General features: G+C 43.9%; 1 protein-coding gene across 2 annotated transcripts in view; it reads left to right on the top strand.

Moving 5' to 3' along the window:
• The window catches only part of LOC121878053, a 92,900-nt gene that overhangs the window by 69,406 nt on the left and 3,543 nt on the right, over nucleotides 1-19,951 (top strand). For both annotated transcript variants that reach the window (XM_042384017.1, XM_042384016.1), the window contains exons 2-4: nucleotides 7,977-8,030; nucleotides 16,611-17,854; nucleotides 18,606-18,736. In XM_042384017.1, coding sequence (XP_042239951.1) covers nucleotides 16,612-17,854; nucleotides 18,606-18,736 — 1,374 coding nt within the window. In that variant the 5' untranslated portion in view covers nucleotides 7,977-8,030; nucleotide 16,611. The remainder of the gene's footprint in view (nucleotides 1-7,976; nucleotides 8,031-16,610; nucleotides 17,855-18,605; nucleotides 18,737-19,951) is intronic.

Raw genomic sequence — 19,951 nt, 5'->3', positions numbered from 1 at the left:
GGGTAACTTGGTGCCCTCTGGTGGTGGTAATGACGTTGTTCCTGCCTCTGCTGTAGCCACATCCCTTCCATCATTAGCACTGGTTCTCCTGTCCCATCACCGTCACCCCAAGTCTCCAATCCGTCTCACTCACCCTTTTCCCCCGTCCCCGATTCTCACCTTCCTTCCCGAAAACCGTCCCCGTCCCTCCTCCTCATCCCCAGCTGCTCCCCCCGTCTAAAACAATGGATCTCCTGTCCCGTGACCACCCACACCTCCAGACCACCAGTTGCCCCTTCCCCGTCTAAGACCTCTCTCTCTCTCGTTCTCTCTCTCGGTCCACCCCTTCCGTGCTCCCCCTTCAAAAACACTGGTTCTGCCCTCCATACATCTCTCTCCCTCACATTAATGCATCTCCAGGATGTGAATGAGATAACCTGTCCGGGCAAGGAAACAAGACAGACAAGGGGGGATAAAAAGAACACAGTCAGGGGATTATATGTGTGTGTGTGTGTGTGTGTGTGTGTGTGTGTGTGTGTGTGTGCGCCCTACAAAAGACGACGACAGTCAGGATAGCTGAAGAACATAGAACACCCAGAAAAGAGACCATAAAGAACACCGAACAGTCCAAGAGAAGTAGTGGTGGTGAGGAGGACCTGGCACGGGCGGGCGGCCCCACTTAAGCTGCCGACCTACCAGACCTTATGAGGCGTACTGCTTCCCATTTGTCTTTTCCCAACAGCCCCCCTCCCCTGTCTCCTCCTCCCTCCTTCCTCCCCCCTTCCTCCTCCCTCCCTTCCTTCCTCCCTTCTTTCTCTCTTCCTCCCTTCTCTCCTTCCCTTCTTCTCCTTCCCTCCCTTCTCCCTCCTTCTCCCTCCCTTCTCCTTCCCCTCCTTCTTTCTCTCCTTCCTCCCTCTCCTTCCTCCTTCTTCTCCTTCCTCCCCTTCTCCTCCTTCCCTCCCTCCCCTCACCCATGCCTCACTCAACCCACCTCCTTCACACCCACTCCACTCACCCTCTTTGATCCTACACACACACACACACTTTCACGACCCCCGCATCCTTCACCTCCCTCTTGTATGGCCCCTTCCTCCCGTCAGCGCCCCCTCCAGTGTCCATTTGCTTCTCTCACCACGGCCGCGTCTCTCCAGGGCTCCTCTCCTTTATCTTCCCTTTCATCAGTGTTTGTCTTCCCTTTGTGAGTCTTATCTCCTTTCTTCCTCTCATTCTTCTCACTTCGTGTCTCTTGTGTCGGGCTTCTCCTCCTCCAGCAGCCACTTCCTCCACCGGCCACTTCTTCCTCCTCCACCGGCCACTTCCTCCTGCCACCTCCTCCTCCACCGGCCACTTCCTCCTCCACCGGCCACTTCCTCCACCGGCCACTTCCTCCTCCTCCACCGGCCTCCTCCACTGGCCACTTTCCTCCTTCTCCACCGGCCACTTTCTCCCTCCCCTCTTCACATTCCTTTTTCTAGTTTGTATTTATTATTGTTTATGTATTGCCCCTTTTTTTCCCGCAGCCATGTCAACGGATGGCTGTGTGGATATGGGCAGAAACTGTCTGTCTGTTGTTCAGGTCCAGGTAATGTATTCTGGACTATTTTCTTTCTTTCAGAACCACTCGTGTGATTGACTTGAAATTCGATGGTTGATGGGCAAAAGTAATAGTGTTATGGTTGATGGGCAGTAATAGTGTTATGGTTGATGCAAGGTGCAATAGTGTTATGGTTGATGGCAGTAATAGTGTTATGGTTGATGCAAGGTATTAGTGTTATGGTTGATGGGCAGTACAGTGTTATGGTTGATGGGCAGTAATATGTTATGGTTGATGGGCAGTAATAGTGTTAAGTGGTTGATGCAAGCAGTAAGAGTGTTATGGTTGATGGCAAGAGTGTTATGGTTGATGGGCAGTAATAGTGTTGGCGGCTGATGTACAGTAATAGTGCTATGGCTGATGGGCAGCAATAGTGTTATGGTTGATAAGGTAATAGTGTTATGGCTGATGTGCTGTGCAATAGTGTTGTGGTTGATGGGCAGTAAATAGTGTTATGGTTGATGGGCAGTAATAGTGTTATGAAGCTTACGTTGCAAGAGTGTTATGGTTGATGCAAGCAGTAAGAGTGTTATGGCTGATGGGCAGTAATAGTGTTAAGTGGCTGATGGCAGTAATAGTGTTATGGTTGGATGGGCAGTAATAGTGTTATGGTTGATGGGCAGTAATAGTGTTATGGTTGATGGGCAGTAATAGTGTTATGGTTGATGTTGCAATAGTAAGTCAGGCTGATGGGCGTAATAGTGTTATGGTTGATGGGCAGTAAGAGTGCGTTAGTGGCTGATGGGAAGTAATAGTGTTATGGTTGATGGGCAGTAAGAGGTTATATGGTTGATGCAAGGTAATAGTGTTATGGCTGATGGGCAGTAATAGTGTTATGGCTGATGGGCTAGCAATAGTGTTATGGTTGATGGGCAGTAATAGTAAGCCATGGTTGGATAAGGTAATAGTGTTATGGTTGATGGGCAGTAATAGTGTTATGGTTGATGGGCAGTAATAGTGTTATGGTTGATGGGCAGTAATAGTGTTATGGTTGATGGGCAGTAATAGTGTTATGGTTGATGGGCAGTAATAGTGTTATGGTTGATGGGCAGTAAGAGTGTTATGGTTGATGGGCAGTAATAGTGTTATGGTTGATGGGCAGTAATAGTGTTATGGTTGATGGGCAGTAAGAGTGTTATGGTTGATGGGCAGTAATAGTGTTATGGTTGATGGGCAGTAAGAGTGTTATGGTTGATGGGCAGTAATAGTGTTATGGTTGATGGGCAGTAATAGTGTTATGGTTGATGTAAGGTGCAATAGTGTTGCTATGGTTGATGGGCAGTAAGAGTGTTATGGTTGATGGGCAGTAAGAGTGTTATGGTTGATGGGCAGTAAGAGTGCGTTATGGTTGATGGGCAGTAATAGTGTTATGGCTGGGCAGTAATAGTGTTATGGTTGATGGGCAGTAATAGTGTTATGGTTGATGGGCAGTAATAGTTATGGTTGATGGCAGTAATAGCGTTATGGTTGATGCGCATTAGCGTTATGGTTGATGGGCAGTAATAGCGTTATGGTTGATGGGCAGTAATAGCGTTATGGTTGATGGGCAGTAATAGCGTTATGGTTGATGGGTAATAGTGTTATGGTTGATGGGCAGTAATAGTGTTATGGTTGATGGGCAGTAATAAGCTTATGGTTGATGGGCGTAATAGTGTTATGGCTGATGGGCAGTAATAGTGTTATGGTTGATGGGCAGTAATAGTGTTATGGTTGATGGGCAGTAATAGTGTTATGGTTGATGGGCAGGTGTTATGGTTGATGGGCAGTAATAGTGCTATGGTTGATGGGAAGTGTGGGTTCTTATGGTCAGGAGAGCCAGCCGGCTATTTTCTCCTGATGTACAGTATAGGTGTGGCGGTGTACAGCAGGTGTGGCGGGCGTGGTACAGCAGGTGTGGCGCGGCGTGGTACAGTATAGGTGGCGGCGTGGCTGGCAGGTGTGGCGGCGTGGTACAGTATAGGTGTGGCGGCGTGGTACAGTACATAACACGGCCTCATGACAACCAGGTGCACAGGCAGGAAGGAAGGAGTGTGGGAGTTGTAAGAATGCATGATTTCCGTCTGCCCGTGTGTGTGTGTGTGTGTGTGTGTGTGTGTCCGGGAGCTGTGGACAGTAACCTCAACAAATAGTAATGCATTTTAACCCTGCCTCACACCTTGGGCTGGGCGGTGACTCTTCATTTGATTTTTGTTTTGTAATTCTTGATCAAAACCTTCTCATTGTATGGCTGCCAGGTGCCTGTATGATGTATTATGGCTGAAATAAGTTAGTGTATGTGGTATTTATTTATAGTTGCACGGATACTGACAGGTGTAACTCCTCTTAAAGTGTATTTATTTATGTGAAAGTGGGTCTCGCTGGCATGACTGTCCATGTAAACTTAGGTCCCTGTTTAATGCTGGGTGAGCTTGGAGTGTCCGGGAATCGAGTACAGACCCTTAGAGCAAGAGGCGAGCATTGTATCCACTGGGTCACCGCACCTCTTTGTGTCTACCTATATTACCTGTGTATGTACATATTTAATGAGGGTTAATTTGTGTGCATTAAGGTAAGGATCTCCTGGAGGCTTCAGAGACCACATGATGTAGCTACTTGTGTTTGTATCGATATAAAATGACCTGGAAGAAAGCCGAGAGAGTCCACCCCGGAACTATATAACTACCTACTGTACCAACCCCCACGCTGCCACAAGCCCTCTCCTCTGTACCTACCCCCAAGCTCCTCCTGGCCCTCTACTCGTGTAAACATAGCGAGGCTGGCAAATGTTTTTACCTCGTCGCGGAGCCGCTCACGGAGGCACGCCAAACATTTATATGTCTTGTTATTTTCTTTTTTCGTGCGGGCAAAAGTAGACAATGAAGCGAAAAAGATGGCACGCGATGTAGTGGAATGTGTTTGACGCATGGTGTAGCGTGCCTATAGGACTCTCGTGTCTCGCTCTGGTTCTCCAAAAAATCCGTAAGTTTAATTTAAGAGAACGTGTGTATTAAACTGTAGACTTGGTGTAATTTTGGCACCATTTTGAAAACAATATTTTATCGTATGTATTGTTTTGAACTTCGTGTTTTATGGGGGAATTTAACCTATGAAGTTTTAAAATTCCAGAGGTCAGGGAGAACATTGGGAGGCCAGGGGACTACTAGGGGCCGGAAAAGTCTACGAGGACTAGGAGACCGTCCCCCTCAACGCGTGGCCCACAAGTCTCCGGGTGCGGGAGGAGCATTATAGTAAATCCCACACAAGTGATGGCGGAGTATCTCACGCCCAGCCCCTTACCCCGTCTGCCTTGTCTCTTCCTTCTTCCTTCTCCATACACGTCCTTGATTCCTTCCTAACCTCTACTTATTCTCCTTTCCTTTCTTTCCTCCCCTCCCCCTCCCCCCCACATCGTCACATCCCTCCATCGTGTCCACACCTTCACGCTCCCTCCCCCGACCCCTTTCCCATCCTCCCTTTCTACTTTACCTAACACTACCTCCCCTCCACTGTCCGTTCCCGTCCCTTCTTCTCTTCCCCTTCCCACAACAGATCAGAACCTCTCCTGTCGTCACCACCACCACCACTACACCTCCCCGCCTACCACTACCCACTCTTGGTGAGAACAACGGGGGAAGAGAGCCGACATACAATATTTTTATTTTACGCTTCGTTTAGTCATTTTACACAATTAAGACGTGGTAATAGTAGTAGTTACGTTAGGTCTGTGGTCATAAGAGACTACAGCGTCTTTATTATTTGAATATTTTAAGCTCGTACAGTACGTCAGTGAGTCGGGGCAGGTGTATGTGTCTGTGATTGGTGCTCCACGTCCATGGGTCCTGCTGGTTGACTGTGTGTGTAGGCATTTTAAAGCTCTTGGTTGAGTGTGTAGACTCTTAAGGTCCCAGCACAATCCCGTGTGTGTGTGTGTGTGTGTGTGTAATAATAATAATTAACGGTTTATTGAAAGAGCATGGCAGCCAGAAGGTTGAAAATATACCGTTTCATAATTGGGGAATGGGTCACTTGTTTGACAAATAACATACAAGAAACATAAGTGATACAAATATGATATATAATAATAACTGGGTGGGGAGAAGGTGTGTGTGTGTGTGTGTGTGTGAGTGACCTTGACGTTTACTTTATGACCGCCCTCTATCATCAGACTAAACAGTGGTGGTGGTTGTTATGGCGTGTCAAACCTCCGCGCTGATCTGCCTCGTCGTGTAGTGTTGCACCTTTCTAATACAGTGCTACCTGTGTTCCTAGGTAGTAAAGTGAAGGGCCAGGTGGAACGCCAGACGAACGTACGCTCGCCCTCTGTTTGCATTGGTGTTTTATGGAGGTAGGTGCGATATATGATAAGGTAAACTGCGCCAGACGAACATATACGCCAGGGTTAAGTTTGTCTGTAGTGGTGTTCTCTTATGGTAGTAGTGAGGGGTGGCAGGTGAGGTGTGGTGCCAAGCTAAGTATAGTGGGCGTCTCTACCTGACCCTCCTTCAGTACAGTACCTGGGAGGTTTTTATTAACACTGGCGAGTGATAAGCCGCACCAGGTGCCCAGTTCACCTTACCTGTTACTACCTTACGGTGTGTGTGTACACCTCCATTAGCTGTGGCAGGAAACAAGAGTACATTACAGGTGGGAGTGGAGTAAATCATCTGTGGTGGTAATCCCTCCAGACAATCCCCAGGGGACAGTTTTTTCACCAGGTTAAAATAGTGGAGAAAATCCCACAAAAAAATCCCTTTGTACATCGTAGTTCCTCTACTAGGTAGCAGTGTGTCCCTTGATGACGGTAGATGCTGTCCCACACCTCTCCTGCCGCCATTCATCCCACTGGGTTGGATCACCTGAGGATTATACCCCCTACCCGCCCATTCTGTTCACCTGGTCAAATATCTTATCTCGACCTGTGGAGTTAGGTTAGGTTAGGTAAGCGTTAGAGGGTTTAATTCTAATGCGAGATAAATTGGAGAAGGTTTAATCTTGATTGTATTTGTTTTATTTATTTTTACTACACCGAGGATATGAGTTGTTTACATTGTCACCAGCCAGTTTATGGCCGAATATTCTACTTCTGTTTTTTTCTTCCTCGTGCCCCGCGAGGAAATACCCGGAATATTATCACCGTGATGGCGGGGCAACATCATCATGCTCCGGTGTTGAAACTGAATACCTCGGTGCATTCTTTAGTCTTGGTCGGTGTGTTTCTTAGAATGTTTGGTCACTTACATGCATCCTCACCTCTGCTGCGTGTGGACGGGTTAACCTATGATCTGTGTGTAAGGGACAGTTAACTCTGACGGGAGGTGACGAATGAACCAAGATATAAATGTGTATGTACAGAAAGTTCACCGGAATCTGGTTACGTGTGGTGATGACAACGATGGGGGAGGGAGTACAGTGGTGACGTCACTGCTAATGACACTTTGGCTTTCGGTCCAGTGACGTCATGATAGCCACACAGTTATCAGATTGGTATTTATGATTGAGGTTATTTATAATGATAGTTGTAAAGCGCGCGCCAAGAACACGGCGGCGTCAAGGTTGCTTAATTGATAATAAAGTTGTAATGATGTTGGATTTAACTTATATTATACCTGACTGTTAAGGTATAGTACACTGAGCTGTTGAGGTCAGTGTATTTCAGCCAGTTCCAAAGTTATTGGTTATATTTAAAGTAGAAATGTTAAGTTATTTACCAATGTTAATGTACAAGTGAGACTCCTAGAGGGACGTTGAAAAATGAACGTGAGTGAGTGAGGAGTGAGGGAGGTAAAGGCTAGGCTAGGCGCCAGGCCGTCGCTGAGCCGCGCCCTCCATCCATCTACCTTGTAAACCCTCACCTGTCTGTCTATCTATCAAGCTCATTCCCTCCCTCAGGTACACCGACTCATCCTCGGCTAGGCATTCTTATATTTGCCTCGGGTTCCTAAAGTCCGTGTGTGGTAATACTGATGGCGAGTTATGACGCTTCTGTGTGTTTTTTAAACCACGTCTTAGAAATATTTGTGTATGTATGTTGTGTGTGTGTGTGTGTGTGTGTGTGTGTTCCCAGGCCAACATTCACCAGTGCAACGTATTTAGTATGTCTTTGGTCACATGACGTAGCTAGTTTATTTGTGTAAATAAAGCTTAATCACATCTCAGATTAGTATCCCGTCGTGCACGTTTTCTCTAGTTGCTCGATATACATTTTCTTTAATTGTATGACTCACGACATCGCCTCGTTGAACATGATCCCGTAGTTCCTTTTTTTTACCTATTTATCACATGAATTTGTGTTTAAGGTCATTGTGGATTATAAATTCAGTTTTTTCATTGCACCAGACTAAGTTGCATAAAGAGTGTTCCTGATTTGTGTTAAAGAGGAGGTATGAATGTTTATCTTATTGTATTTATTTATTTTTTATTACAGGCGGACCCGTGGAGCTAAACCCAAGCTGGCAGCCAGGGTGCGTCTAGTACCGGGGTGAGTGTGGCGGCGTGTTTGATGCCTTCTACCTTACTTTTTGCTCTCCTCCTCATTTTTCTTCAGCTCTTTTTCACGAATTCGATGACGTCACCCCGAACATGTTTCCCTGCCCTATACTGAATGATTAAATAAGTTTGAGTCCTTGGGGGAGAAGCTATGGGTGGGTTTAAGGGATTTTGGGGTAGAGGTGAGGATGAGCTGGGTGATTTTTGGGGGGGAATTGATTGAGCGGCTGTATCGAACCACAGACAATATGGGGGAAGACTGTGTTCGGGGACTCGCATCAGCCAGTATCAAGGAGAGAGTTCAAGGCAGGGGAACGCGTCTCTCACCAATAGAGGAAAGGAGACTGGTCGGAGGAGGACCTTGTGGTTGTTGTATTCACTTGACACTCGAGCCTCCTCACCTCCCTCTAGCAGCGAGTGAGGAATGTTAATGGTAAAACCTACGACATGGACTGTTGGTGTTGTGGGGGGCGGCGGCAAGGTGAGGTACAGCTCAAGTCACCGGTGTCACTCAGTCTTACCTGTATACAAACTAACTTCTGTTAAAATCTCGTGTGTGTTGCCGAGAGATGTTGATCTGATTCACCACAAAGATAAATGCCACTTTCCATTTTCATATCTAATATATTTATCAGTATTAAAAGTTTATTAAAAAAAATCAACGTAATGTATTTTTTCCTATGTAGTTTATATCTAATTCTTCCTGAGCGTATTACATCAACCAGCTAAAAGATACGCTGCGTGTGTTACATTGGCCAGTGTCGTATTTTACAAGTCTGCGTAACTGTACCATGAAGGCTGGTGGCCGCAGGGAGGAGAGAGCCTCACTACGCATGCGCCGTTGTTTTAAATAGACCCCCCGCCAAGTCCTCAGGGTCGCTTGAGAACTATATGTGTACGTACATCTTCAACGTTGACATTCGGGATGTTTGATGTGTTATTCACCACACAGAGGCTACCCGGTAAGGTTTTCGCTCATTATCAGAATACGATCCCATACCTGACACCCCACCCCCCTCCCCACACACGTACACACACACACACACACACACACATGTACACTACGAAACCAATAGTCCATCCTGTGTAACCCATTTCTTGTTAACCTAATTTACCATATCCGTTGTTCATCCTGTTTTACCATATCCCTCGTTCGTCCTGGGAGGAATCAAGTGAGCGGTGGAACGTACCCAATGGTCTGATCAGAGTTTCGGTCAAATCCTCCGCCCCTGTACTATTAGTCTTTAATTAATACCTCTAAGTACATTGCCAGGCTTGCTATTGTTGGTCTGTTGTGTTTTATTTGGGTGTGTGTGTAATGAACCTTTTCCAGAGACAGATAAACAAGACAGATATACATACAGACAGACAGGGGAGCCGCACAATGCTTGCTTGCCTTCATCAGGTGATCACATTAGCATAAGTGTAACCCCCGTTGGTTAAAGTTTGTTTGTGTGTTGACGTGGACAAGCGTAGCGTTTTGTTTGAGTTGTTACCTCTCTCTCTCTCTCTCTCCTGTACTCACTTTTGAATATCTTAATTAGTAGTGTTGCATCTGTCTTCTCATCCCTGGTTTAATGTTTTAACACTTTTATGTTTAATTCTCTATGGATATTCTGCTGACTATAGATTGTTTTGATGTGTTTTATTGGCTGGTTTGATAATGTTTTTGGTTTTTTACATTTTTTTTTAATTCAAATTTATTATTTCACTGTTTTAACACCGTATTTAACTCCTATTTATATTTTATCGACTCAATAGTGCACAGACTGTTTAAGCGCACTTGATATTTTACTTACTATTTTAGTACTGGTTACATGTTTCTTTTTACTTTTAATATTTTCCTGAGTGAATTGTACATAGATATACATACTACAATGAACTGCCTCCAGGTGTGTGTTTTAAGAGGCATTTCCCCCTTTGAGATCACCCACACACACACACACACACACACACACACGCAGAGGGACGCGTGAAATATTTCCGTTTTGTGTGTGTAGGACTCTTACAAAACACTAAAGACTTTTAAAACACCGTCTTCCTCACTGTTAACAGTCTGGTCTCATAATCTCCCACTCAGTCTAAAATAACACACTCGCTATACATAAATTCATCTTTACACATACAAATATTTTCCTTCTCGCACACAATTTGTTTATTTAATTTATTAATACGCTAAGTCTCTGAACAGCATCTCGTTATACGCCTGAGACAGAACTGGTGGAGCGAGACTGAACCCAAACTGTACCTGCAGTAGCTTCCTAGGGGGCCCGGCACAGCTTCGAACAGGCTTGTACCGGTACTTATGTTCGAGCCTGTACATGTAAACAGGGTATATTTTTCCTACCAGTTATGCCTGTCAATGACTCGGCCGGAGAACCTCACTCCTCGTCCCAGCCTCGCCAACACCACACATTTCTGGCGTCTCTAACTGGGGACGTGTTGAGACTCTAAACACAGGAAGAACTGAGAGGGTGTGGGGATACAGGGGAGGGTGTGGGGATACAGGGGAGGGTGTGGGGATACAGGGGAGGGTGTGGGGATACAGGGGATACAGGGTGTGGGGATACAAGGAGGATGTGGGGATACAGGGGAGGGTGTGGGGATACAGGGGAGCGTGTGGGGACGTTATTATTATTATTATTATTATTAAACTAATTATTTTTAATACATAACAGATGCGACAGTTGGTTATGGCCATCGTTCAACTCACGTCTTTTTTGTGTATGATGAAAGAGGTTGAAAGGAGGACATAAGAGGCGGGAGAACGGTATTTAGAAGCTGAAGAATTTGAGAGGGAGATTATTAGTTAGCGGGGTGGCCTCTTTACTGTTGTTCAGCTACAGTAAGTTAAGTTTCTAAGTTATTCTGCCTGGATGGTGAAGGGGGTGAGGAGAGTGGTGAGGGGAGTAGGGGTGAGGTAAGTGGTGGTATTGGGAGTGAGGGGCGTGAGGTAAGTGGAGAAGTGAGTGGTGAAGAAGAGGCCAAGAGATTGACAAAAGCCAGGCCTCCGTCCCCGGCGCCACCAGCACACACACACAGAGTGATAATGACCTTAGTCTTGCACGCCTCCCCCTGTTGTGTGTCGTAAGAGCCTCTTCTGTCACTAGATACATTTTATTTGTTAGAATTATTCCGTTTAGTGGAGATACAGGTAGAGAGATGTCATGACGGTAACAGTACACAAAGTATGTTATGTCGTCACACACACACAGGTGTAAGAATAGTCCCAACAGTTTCATGACAACACTACACGAATACTGTACTTCTCAGGGTTCATGGTCTTCAATAAGTCACATCATTGTTTACACTGAAAATAAGACATACTTCGAATCACTGTGGAAGGAGATTCTCTCTGGCCACACAGCCGTTGGGGGACCAACTATACCACTGTTGAGGAAGAATAACCCACCCAGAGTGAAGATAGCTACTGTAGTGGTGATCTACGATTGCTGACGACGAACAACGTTACTTTGTTTCCTCAGGATCTGCTGTTTTATATTGAGGAGAGGTGATACTCGGCCACTGACAGACACTCGCACAGCAACACCTTTGGTCTTGGTTCTCAAACGTTTGTAGGTTAAATATCTTCTGCCTTAAGATGTTAAGCAGCCTCACGATGCTGTTCTTTTAAGAGGCGACACAGAGGTGGGGGGGGGGGCGGGCTAAGAGGCGTCTTGATTGGTTGAAGACTCGGCCGTAGCTTGATGTATTCCCTTACACGGTTAAAGAGGGGAGGTTATGTACGAAGCTTCGTAGCTGGTCTGTGAGCCATGAAGTGGGCTGAGGTTCTAGTCTGTTGTTAACTGTGTCATTCAGCTCTATGAACGTCAATCTTGACAGACTGGTTGCCTAACTCGCCGAGAGAACGTTTCAACTGAGCGCAGGGTGACGCATCTTGATTGTTGTTGTTGTATATTTTATTGAAGGTTCTTACATGACATTCCTTTGTATTGCCACCGCTTGAGAATCAGGAGGTGGCTGGTGACCGTGTTGGAGTGTGTGTCACTGTCTGCCTGCAGTAGATCAGGAGTCCCCCAGAAGGACAGTGTTTGTTGTACTTGTCACAGGGAGGAGCGTCCGGGTCCTGGCTCCTACACAACAAATCACTTAGTACTACCCAGCCCCGCCCCGCCCCGCCCCGCCCGCCTCCCTCTCCCAGCCTCACCCCTCTCAGATCTCTCGGTCCTTCAAGGAGTTTGAAGACTGTGTTTCTTAAAGCCTTACGTTATTTTCTGAGAAAATGCGAAATCCGGGATTTAGAGAACGCCCGTAGCTGTGATAAGCCCAGTGTAGTTGCAACTTCACTTTGGTCCACCATCTGGTTGCCATGGCTACAATGTACTACTACAATGCGTTCCCAAATCCTTAAGAGTCTTTGAGACCTAGACCCGGGTATCCAAGGTTTATTCTAATGATGGAGGGAAAAGAGGAGCTTGAGTGAGGACTACTCTACGTGTCACCCCCACAGTCTTGGTCTGGGTGCTGGGCGTTACTTAAGATGATGATATGACTAACAATAATAACCATACTATTTGAGGGAATTTACTGATTATAAAACTAATTCCTCCTTGAAATATGTGAAACTAGTCCCATCACTTTTAACAGGTGTGGGCTGGGTGTGGCGACGGACACCTGGGGAAAGTAATGCAGATAATATGTACAAATACCAATTAATTGGGTGTTGAGTTGACGCCTCGAAGTAACTGTGTGGTGTGGAGGGTGGTGCTGGGTGAGGGAGGAGGTATGACGATGACAAAGTCGGACACAGTGATGCAGTAGCCATTGTAATGACACGATCAGTCCACCAACATACATACATACACAGCTGGCAAGTTAGTGAGGAGGCTGCACCCATACCGGAACTTCACTCCGTCTCTGATAAAACCTCGTTGTTGTCTCATAATTATTTAAAGACATAATGAAAATAAGCCTTTAAAAACTCCCATGTTACGTACTCTTAAACCTGGACTGTCTGACGCCCACGATGAACCATTATGAACTTGCTTGACGAATGAACTGAATATCTATCAATCTACCTGTCTATCAGTCTGTCTTATATAATCTAGTATATTTATATTTATCTAAAAGAAAACGGAATACGACCCAACCCACTCAACACGGGGACTAAAACATCAGCCGCTGTTTGAAGTGGATGCTCTCTGTTCTTCTCGTCGACAGCTACGATGTTGTGTAGAGGATGGTGGGGAGGAGAGGGATGTACGAGTGGGGAGATGGGGGAGGAGGATAAGGAAGAAGATGGGCGTAGGAGATAGAGGGAGGAGGAGGAGGAGAGGGTGGATGAAGAGGAGGAGGAGGAGAATGATGAGAGGATGGATGTAAGAGTGGGAAGGGGAGAGAGGGAAGTAAGGAGGGCGGGAAGGAAGGAAGGAAAGGAGGGAGGGTAATGAGCCAGAGATGGGAGTAGTCGGTAAGGTAAATATGTCACGGTGGCTAGGCTGAGTCAAGCTGGCGCCACCCTCCTTCCCTTACGTAACCTACACCTTACACCCCCTTACACCCCACCTACACCCCTTATACCCCACCTACACCCCTTTACACCACACCTACACCCCCTTACATCCAACCTACACCCTCTTACATCCAACCTACACCCTTTACATCCCACCTACACCCCCTTGCATCCCACCTACACCCCCTTACACACCCACCCCCTTACACACCCACCTACACCCCCTTACACACCCACCTACACCCCCTTACACACCCACCTACTTGCGTCGTAGTTGTAGTGAGAGTCGGTCGCCTCCTCGACGCCCAACGTAAAATATTTGAAATGATTAACCCTGAGTGTTGAACATCAGTAGTTTATAAGATGTACTGTGTGTGTGTGTGTGTGTGTGTGTGTCAGTACCTACTGTATGATCACATGAAGATTAGGCACCCTAGCTTATTTCACTTGATTAAACACCCAAACGCTAACCTAATCTAAGTTTTCCTAACTAAACTTAAACTAACCTAGCCTAGTTAAACCTAACCCGAACCAAACCTAATCTTACCTACCCTAACCAATCTAATCTAACCCCCTAGGTAGCGTTAGGATGTTTAATCATTATTAAAATGAGCTGGGATGTCTGATCTACACGTAATCCTACTGTCTCTACTGTTGCCACACACACCTCTCGCTCTCTCTCCGGCACAAATGGATTCTCACTGATATATTGAACTTGCTAACTGGGAGATGTGAGAAGGTTTCTGGCATCAGCTCTCGCTTCAAGACTCGAATCGAAGGCAACAACAACTCCTTTAACTAGATGGGTTCGTCGTCTTATCCTCCAAGTTGATCTTTGAGAATACGGACCTTCACGGGCGCCATCCCCAGCGAGGCTCGTTGAATCAATAGGGGAAGGTTGTATCTACTGTAGCTTTTGTCTGTATAAACACTGCTCTCTCTTTGTGTCTCATCACTGCTACATCTCTCACCCTCTCCTCGCCCCACCCTTTTAGATTCCGGATTCAGATGGATTCAAAGACAACTGCAATGAAGAAGAGTTAATTGCTTCCCGCTTTCTGCTCACGAAGATAAACGACCCAAGTGTGTAGGCTGTATTTAGTTTTGGTTTGGAGAGAGAGCTAGTTTCTATATCCTAGGTATCGCCATTTAGGTTTGGTGGAGGGAAAGGTGGGATGAAAGTTGGTGGCAGGTTGTGGTTGGCGGTAGATAGTTGTGGGTCATGGTAGATTGTTGTGAATGGTTGCTGGGTTGTGGTTGGTGGTGGATGGTTCTGAGTGGTTGCTGGGTTGTGGTAGGTAATTGTGGATAGTGGTAGATGGTTCTTAATGGTTGCTGGGTTGTGGTAGATAGTTGTTGGATTGTGGTCAGTGAGGATGGAAGTCACAGCTTAGGTCGCCCTCATCCAACAGGTAACACGCTACTCAAGCGCATGTCCGTGCTGTTGTTGTGTCATCAGTAGTACCCTGCTGCATCACCACTAATCTCTATGTACGCATGTACATAGTGTGTGTGTGTGTGTGTGTGAATGTTTGCAGGGCCCCAAGGTCATGGGAAACTCACTACACTGTATAGTCCCGCGTCGATGTTTTTATTTTTTTAAACAAACAAGAATATATATATATATATATATATATATATATATATATATATATATATATATATATATATATATATATATATATATATATATATATATATATATATATATATATATATATATATATATATACTGTATATATATATATATTTTTTATGGGTTTTGCCCATCCGGGCATGGGTCAATGACCCACATCAGGGCTGGGGGCGAAAATATAATATTACTACTACTAGTCTACTACTAATAATAATAACTAATAAAAACAAATAAAAATAAAGATAATAAAATAATAAACATAGTACTAATACAGCATAAAAATAAAAAGTACAAAAATAAATGATAAGTACGTAGTAAGAAACGATATATGTATGTTGTGTTGTCAAAGTAAGAGAAACAATTGAGACCCTGCAAAAAATGCGGTCCGACTAATTACCCAAATGTGTGTAAATGAGGCAGAAAGTCAGATCAGCAACCTGGGACTTGGTCACAATTTTTGTGATGCCATATAGCAGCAGGGTCTACCATAGACAACACATTATGCTTCCAATATCTTCCCAGGCGGTAGTACCTTCCTATGCTGTATATTATTAGATGATGTAAGTCTGATGAATATCAGTTATTTTTAGTTGGCAATATTTTCTCAGCACAGGAATTTTATCTAAATATGTTTCAAATGGATTTTATTTATATAGGAGTTGGTTAAGTGACCCTGAATTATAATGGGCATGAGAAACTCTACTCACAATATTATTACCGATACAAGTACAGGTTTCGGTATAAAGAACAAGTATTGTAATTCTCATTTGTTGACTGAAATACAGAGGCTGTACCTTAACCTAGAATGGTTGTTTCATAATCATTGTATCAACTCGTACATCAATGTCTGGGTTCTATAAAGTCCGCATATTATTTTATTTTCCCTGTGGAACTTTGGGTGTAAGTGTGTATGTACGTTATATGAGACGCTGTCCCTCGATATCTTATGGTAAAATTATTGTGCGAGTCTTTGAGCATCTGAGACCATTTTCTGTGGTACTGTAGTATATTTCTTGCTGACGATCTTTGAAGTTTAGAATGTTTAGGCTGTTTCAGTCACATCATATCACTTCCAAGACGTTGCCGAACGAATCTGGTTAATAATATATGAAACGTGAAAGAAACTATATTATTATAGGTATCCAGGTGGTGTTGGGTGCTAATTCTTCTCTCATCAATGTTGTTAATGGTATAACTACAGTACAGTACTCATTATTATTATTATTATTTTCTTTTTACGGGGATTAACCTACTCCTAAATAAATACAAAAACGAAAAAAATAGATCAAGAGTGAGAAACGTTATGCAGTTTTGATGCAAGAATTATAACAGTTTGCATAACTGCTCTTTCCTGACAGAAGTACACTATCAACATGTGCATCATGTAAGTCTACTTTTAAGTGTACAGTATTATTCTGTCTTAAATTTGTGATACATTAACAGTATTTTACCTCTTCCCACAGGATGGCTGCCATAGCAGACTTTATGCACCTGTGGGTTGCCTTCACTGCTGCCACCTGGAGTTTAGGTGCTGCAGCTATGCTTCCCACACCCTTCCCCAACTCCACAACACCAACGCCGTTCAGTGGTGCTACTGCTGCCCGCACCTCTATCACCCTTCCACCAGTCCTTCTAGCTAACATAACTGGGGAGGGACATAATGACACTGCAGGGTGGACTTGTCCTTATGTAGGGAGCTTCTCAGAAATATCATGCACTTGTGACGTGCCTCACACCGTCAGGTGCCGGGGTCAATCTAGTCAACCACAGGACCTCGCATTGCTCATACAAACTCTCACTGCCAAGGGAAGTGTGTCCTTGCTTGACTTGGCCATACATGGGATGGAAGAGCTACCGGGAAGTAGTTTTACCAATATGGAGCTTTTGGGTCTTGTGATAACAACAGCGGGCCTAAAAACATTACCATCTGATGCATTTTCGGGCTTAGAGACGACCTTGGCAGCCCTTGGCCTCCCCAACAATAAACTCACTTCAGTTCCTTTTGATGCACTCAAGCCATTAAGGGATTTGCAGCGCCTTGACCTAAGTGATAATCAGATACATGAACTGCCACCACGTGCATTCCCAACTCTTCTGCAACTCCAAAACTTAGATTTGGCTGGTAACAACCTTCATCTTCTTCACCCAGAAGTATTTGTTTATCTACCTCATCTATTGTCCCTCAACCTGGCTCGTAATCAACTGGATGCAGCTCAGATGAATGATAAGACACTGCGTGGTTTGCACACCCTTCAGCGCCTCTCATTGAAGTCCAACCTGTTAAAGGGTGCTGTGACGTCCACACTCATCACTGGAGCAAAAGGCCTTACCTCACTAGATTTATCAGAAAATTCATTAACAATGTTATCCAGAGGGTCGCTAGCTGCGTGCCCCAACATAAGGGAACTGGATCTGTCGCACAATAATATTGATGTTATTGAAGACCATGCCTTTGCAAACCTCACTCGACTACAACACCTCAAACTGTCCCACAATCGAGTTGTAGCTGTGTCAGGATGGTCACTAGCCCACTTACCACAGCTGACACATTTAGTTATGGCTGACAATGCTCTACGGGCTGTGACCGCAGACCTTCTCCACCAGTTACCAGCACTCAAGTCACTGGATCTGGCAGCCAATGATATTTCCCTCATACAACCACATGTATTCAACTCAACTCCAGCACTGCAACATCTTATCCTCACAGGTTTGTACTCCTATTAAATTCATGAAAAACTTTCAATTTTAAAGATAAATGCGTTTTAATCACCAGTGGTTCAATTGGCTATGTTGTGGACTCCCAATCCATAAGAGGAGTTAAGGAATCTTTCTGCTGTGTGGTGTACACAACTGTACACCAGCCATGTCAAAGGCCCATGTGAAGCCAAGATTTATTACCATCCATTTACTTAACCTAATTTAGGGATAGTTTGGTTATCATGATTAAAAGCATCTTAAATAAAATGGCAAATTTGACCATGTGAACTAATTTTCATAAAGTTTTAGAAATAAAAACAAAAAGTTATCCCTATTTGACCAAAAACACCAATTGTCTTTTAAGGCGTGGCTGAACAGGTTCTCATCTGATCAACTGTGGTATTAGCTCTCAGCAGCAAAGGGGGTGGGGTGCCCCTTTACTGGTGCATACTGTATTCCATCTGTCAGTACAGTACTACTTGACATATGTTTTGAATTACATTACAGGTACCTGTACTTAAAAATGACTTGTACTGTATTGATAAACCTCCTTAGAAAACTTATGCTTTTGGGATCTAGAAAAGTACTAAAAACTGCAAAATATATCTTTATCATATTGTGTCATTTTGTATAGAGCATAGAGATCAAACTACTGTACTGTACATACAAGTCTGTGCAGTGTGGCCTTGTACGAGTTATTTCATAGGATAAGTAGAATGTTATATGGTTACAGAATATTTCCTAACTATTATTTTCCGTAGATAATCCTCTTCACTGTGACTGTTCGTTGGAGTGGCTGGTACAGTGGCTGATTCAACACCCGTCCTTGACTCCTGAGGAGAAAGTCAGCTCTGTCTGTGCCACACCACCTGTGCTTGAAAATGCACCTCTGGTTAGTTTGAGAACTAATTTTCCCATAATTTACCAGTTGGAGACCCAGTATAGTAGTCCTGTCATCATTGATCAAGAAGAAAGGCATTTAGTCTCAACGGACAAGAGCCATTTTTAGGAAAAAGTAAATACTTTTCTCATTTAAACCATAAATTACAATACAATTCCATGTAGAGTCTTCTGTTTTCTAGAAGGACCATCAGTAGTGATACCAGGTAGTCCAGTTGTTGAAAGATGTAAACTAGGCAAAGTTAAGAACTTTTTTAAATACAGTATACTGTACTGTGTGTAGATGGATATACATAGCACATATCCTATCTCATCCTGTGATTAGTGACACCATGGCTTGATTTGAATGTGTTCAATGTACTGTATAGTGGGCTACTTTGTGGCTAAAGGCCATCCCTTCCCCTTCAGTCCTCCACAGAGAAAATACCAAGAGGCACTGATCTACACCAATATCTTCCTCAATGTTTTCATATGCTGTATTCTTTAGTAATCTTCAGTTGAACATGTTTGTCACTTGCAGAAAAAGAACAAATTTATTTGTGCAGCATGCCTTTTTCTGATTTCTTAACTTAATTAGTAAATAATGATGCACAGTATTGTACATTAAAAGATTGGGTACATCTGTAGAAATGAAAATATGTGGAGTATATATTAGAATTTGTCTTTCTAGCAGATTGAATTTTGCAAAAACAAGGCTGCCAAGTTTTCATTTGGATTTCCACCCGGTTGTAACTCAAAATATAGATAAGAAGTCTGAATACTGTATTAAACTTTTGAACCCAGATTCTTCATTTTTGTGTAAAGGAGTACCCATGAATAAAATTTGAACAAAATCTGTCTTAACCTTGTGCCATAACACAAGTTAATAGGTCAGGCGTTAAAAGTTCAAAGAATGCCAATATTGTAGGTGAAAATTCGTGTTTATGTGGTAAAGCGAGTGTACAGTATCTACAGTACTATTCTTTAGAAATTATATATAAATGCAATTTAAAACTTATGGGCATGGCATAATTGACATTTTCATTATTTTAAGTGTTTAATTATTTGAAGTCATTACAGGGCAATTAACTGATTACTCGAATACAAAAAAATTTAACCCCTACCCTCTTTCAGCATGTAAAGCAATATCTTTGAATAAAATTTGAACAAAATCTGTTATGACCTCATGTGCCAAAATGCAAGGTAATACTTGGGTATATAATGTCTT

The sequence above is a fragment of the Homarus americanus genome, unplaced genomic scaffold, assembly GCF_018991925.1.
Source record: "Homarus americanus isolate GMGI-L3 unplaced genomic scaffold, GMGI_Hamer_2.0 scaffold45562, whole genome shotgun sequence".
In the NCBI taxonomy this organism is placed as follows: Eukaryota; Metazoa; Arthropoda; class Malacostraca; order Decapoda; family Nephropidae; genus Homarus; species Homarus americanus.
This window is presented reverse-complemented; position numbering and strand designations above follow the sequence as displayed.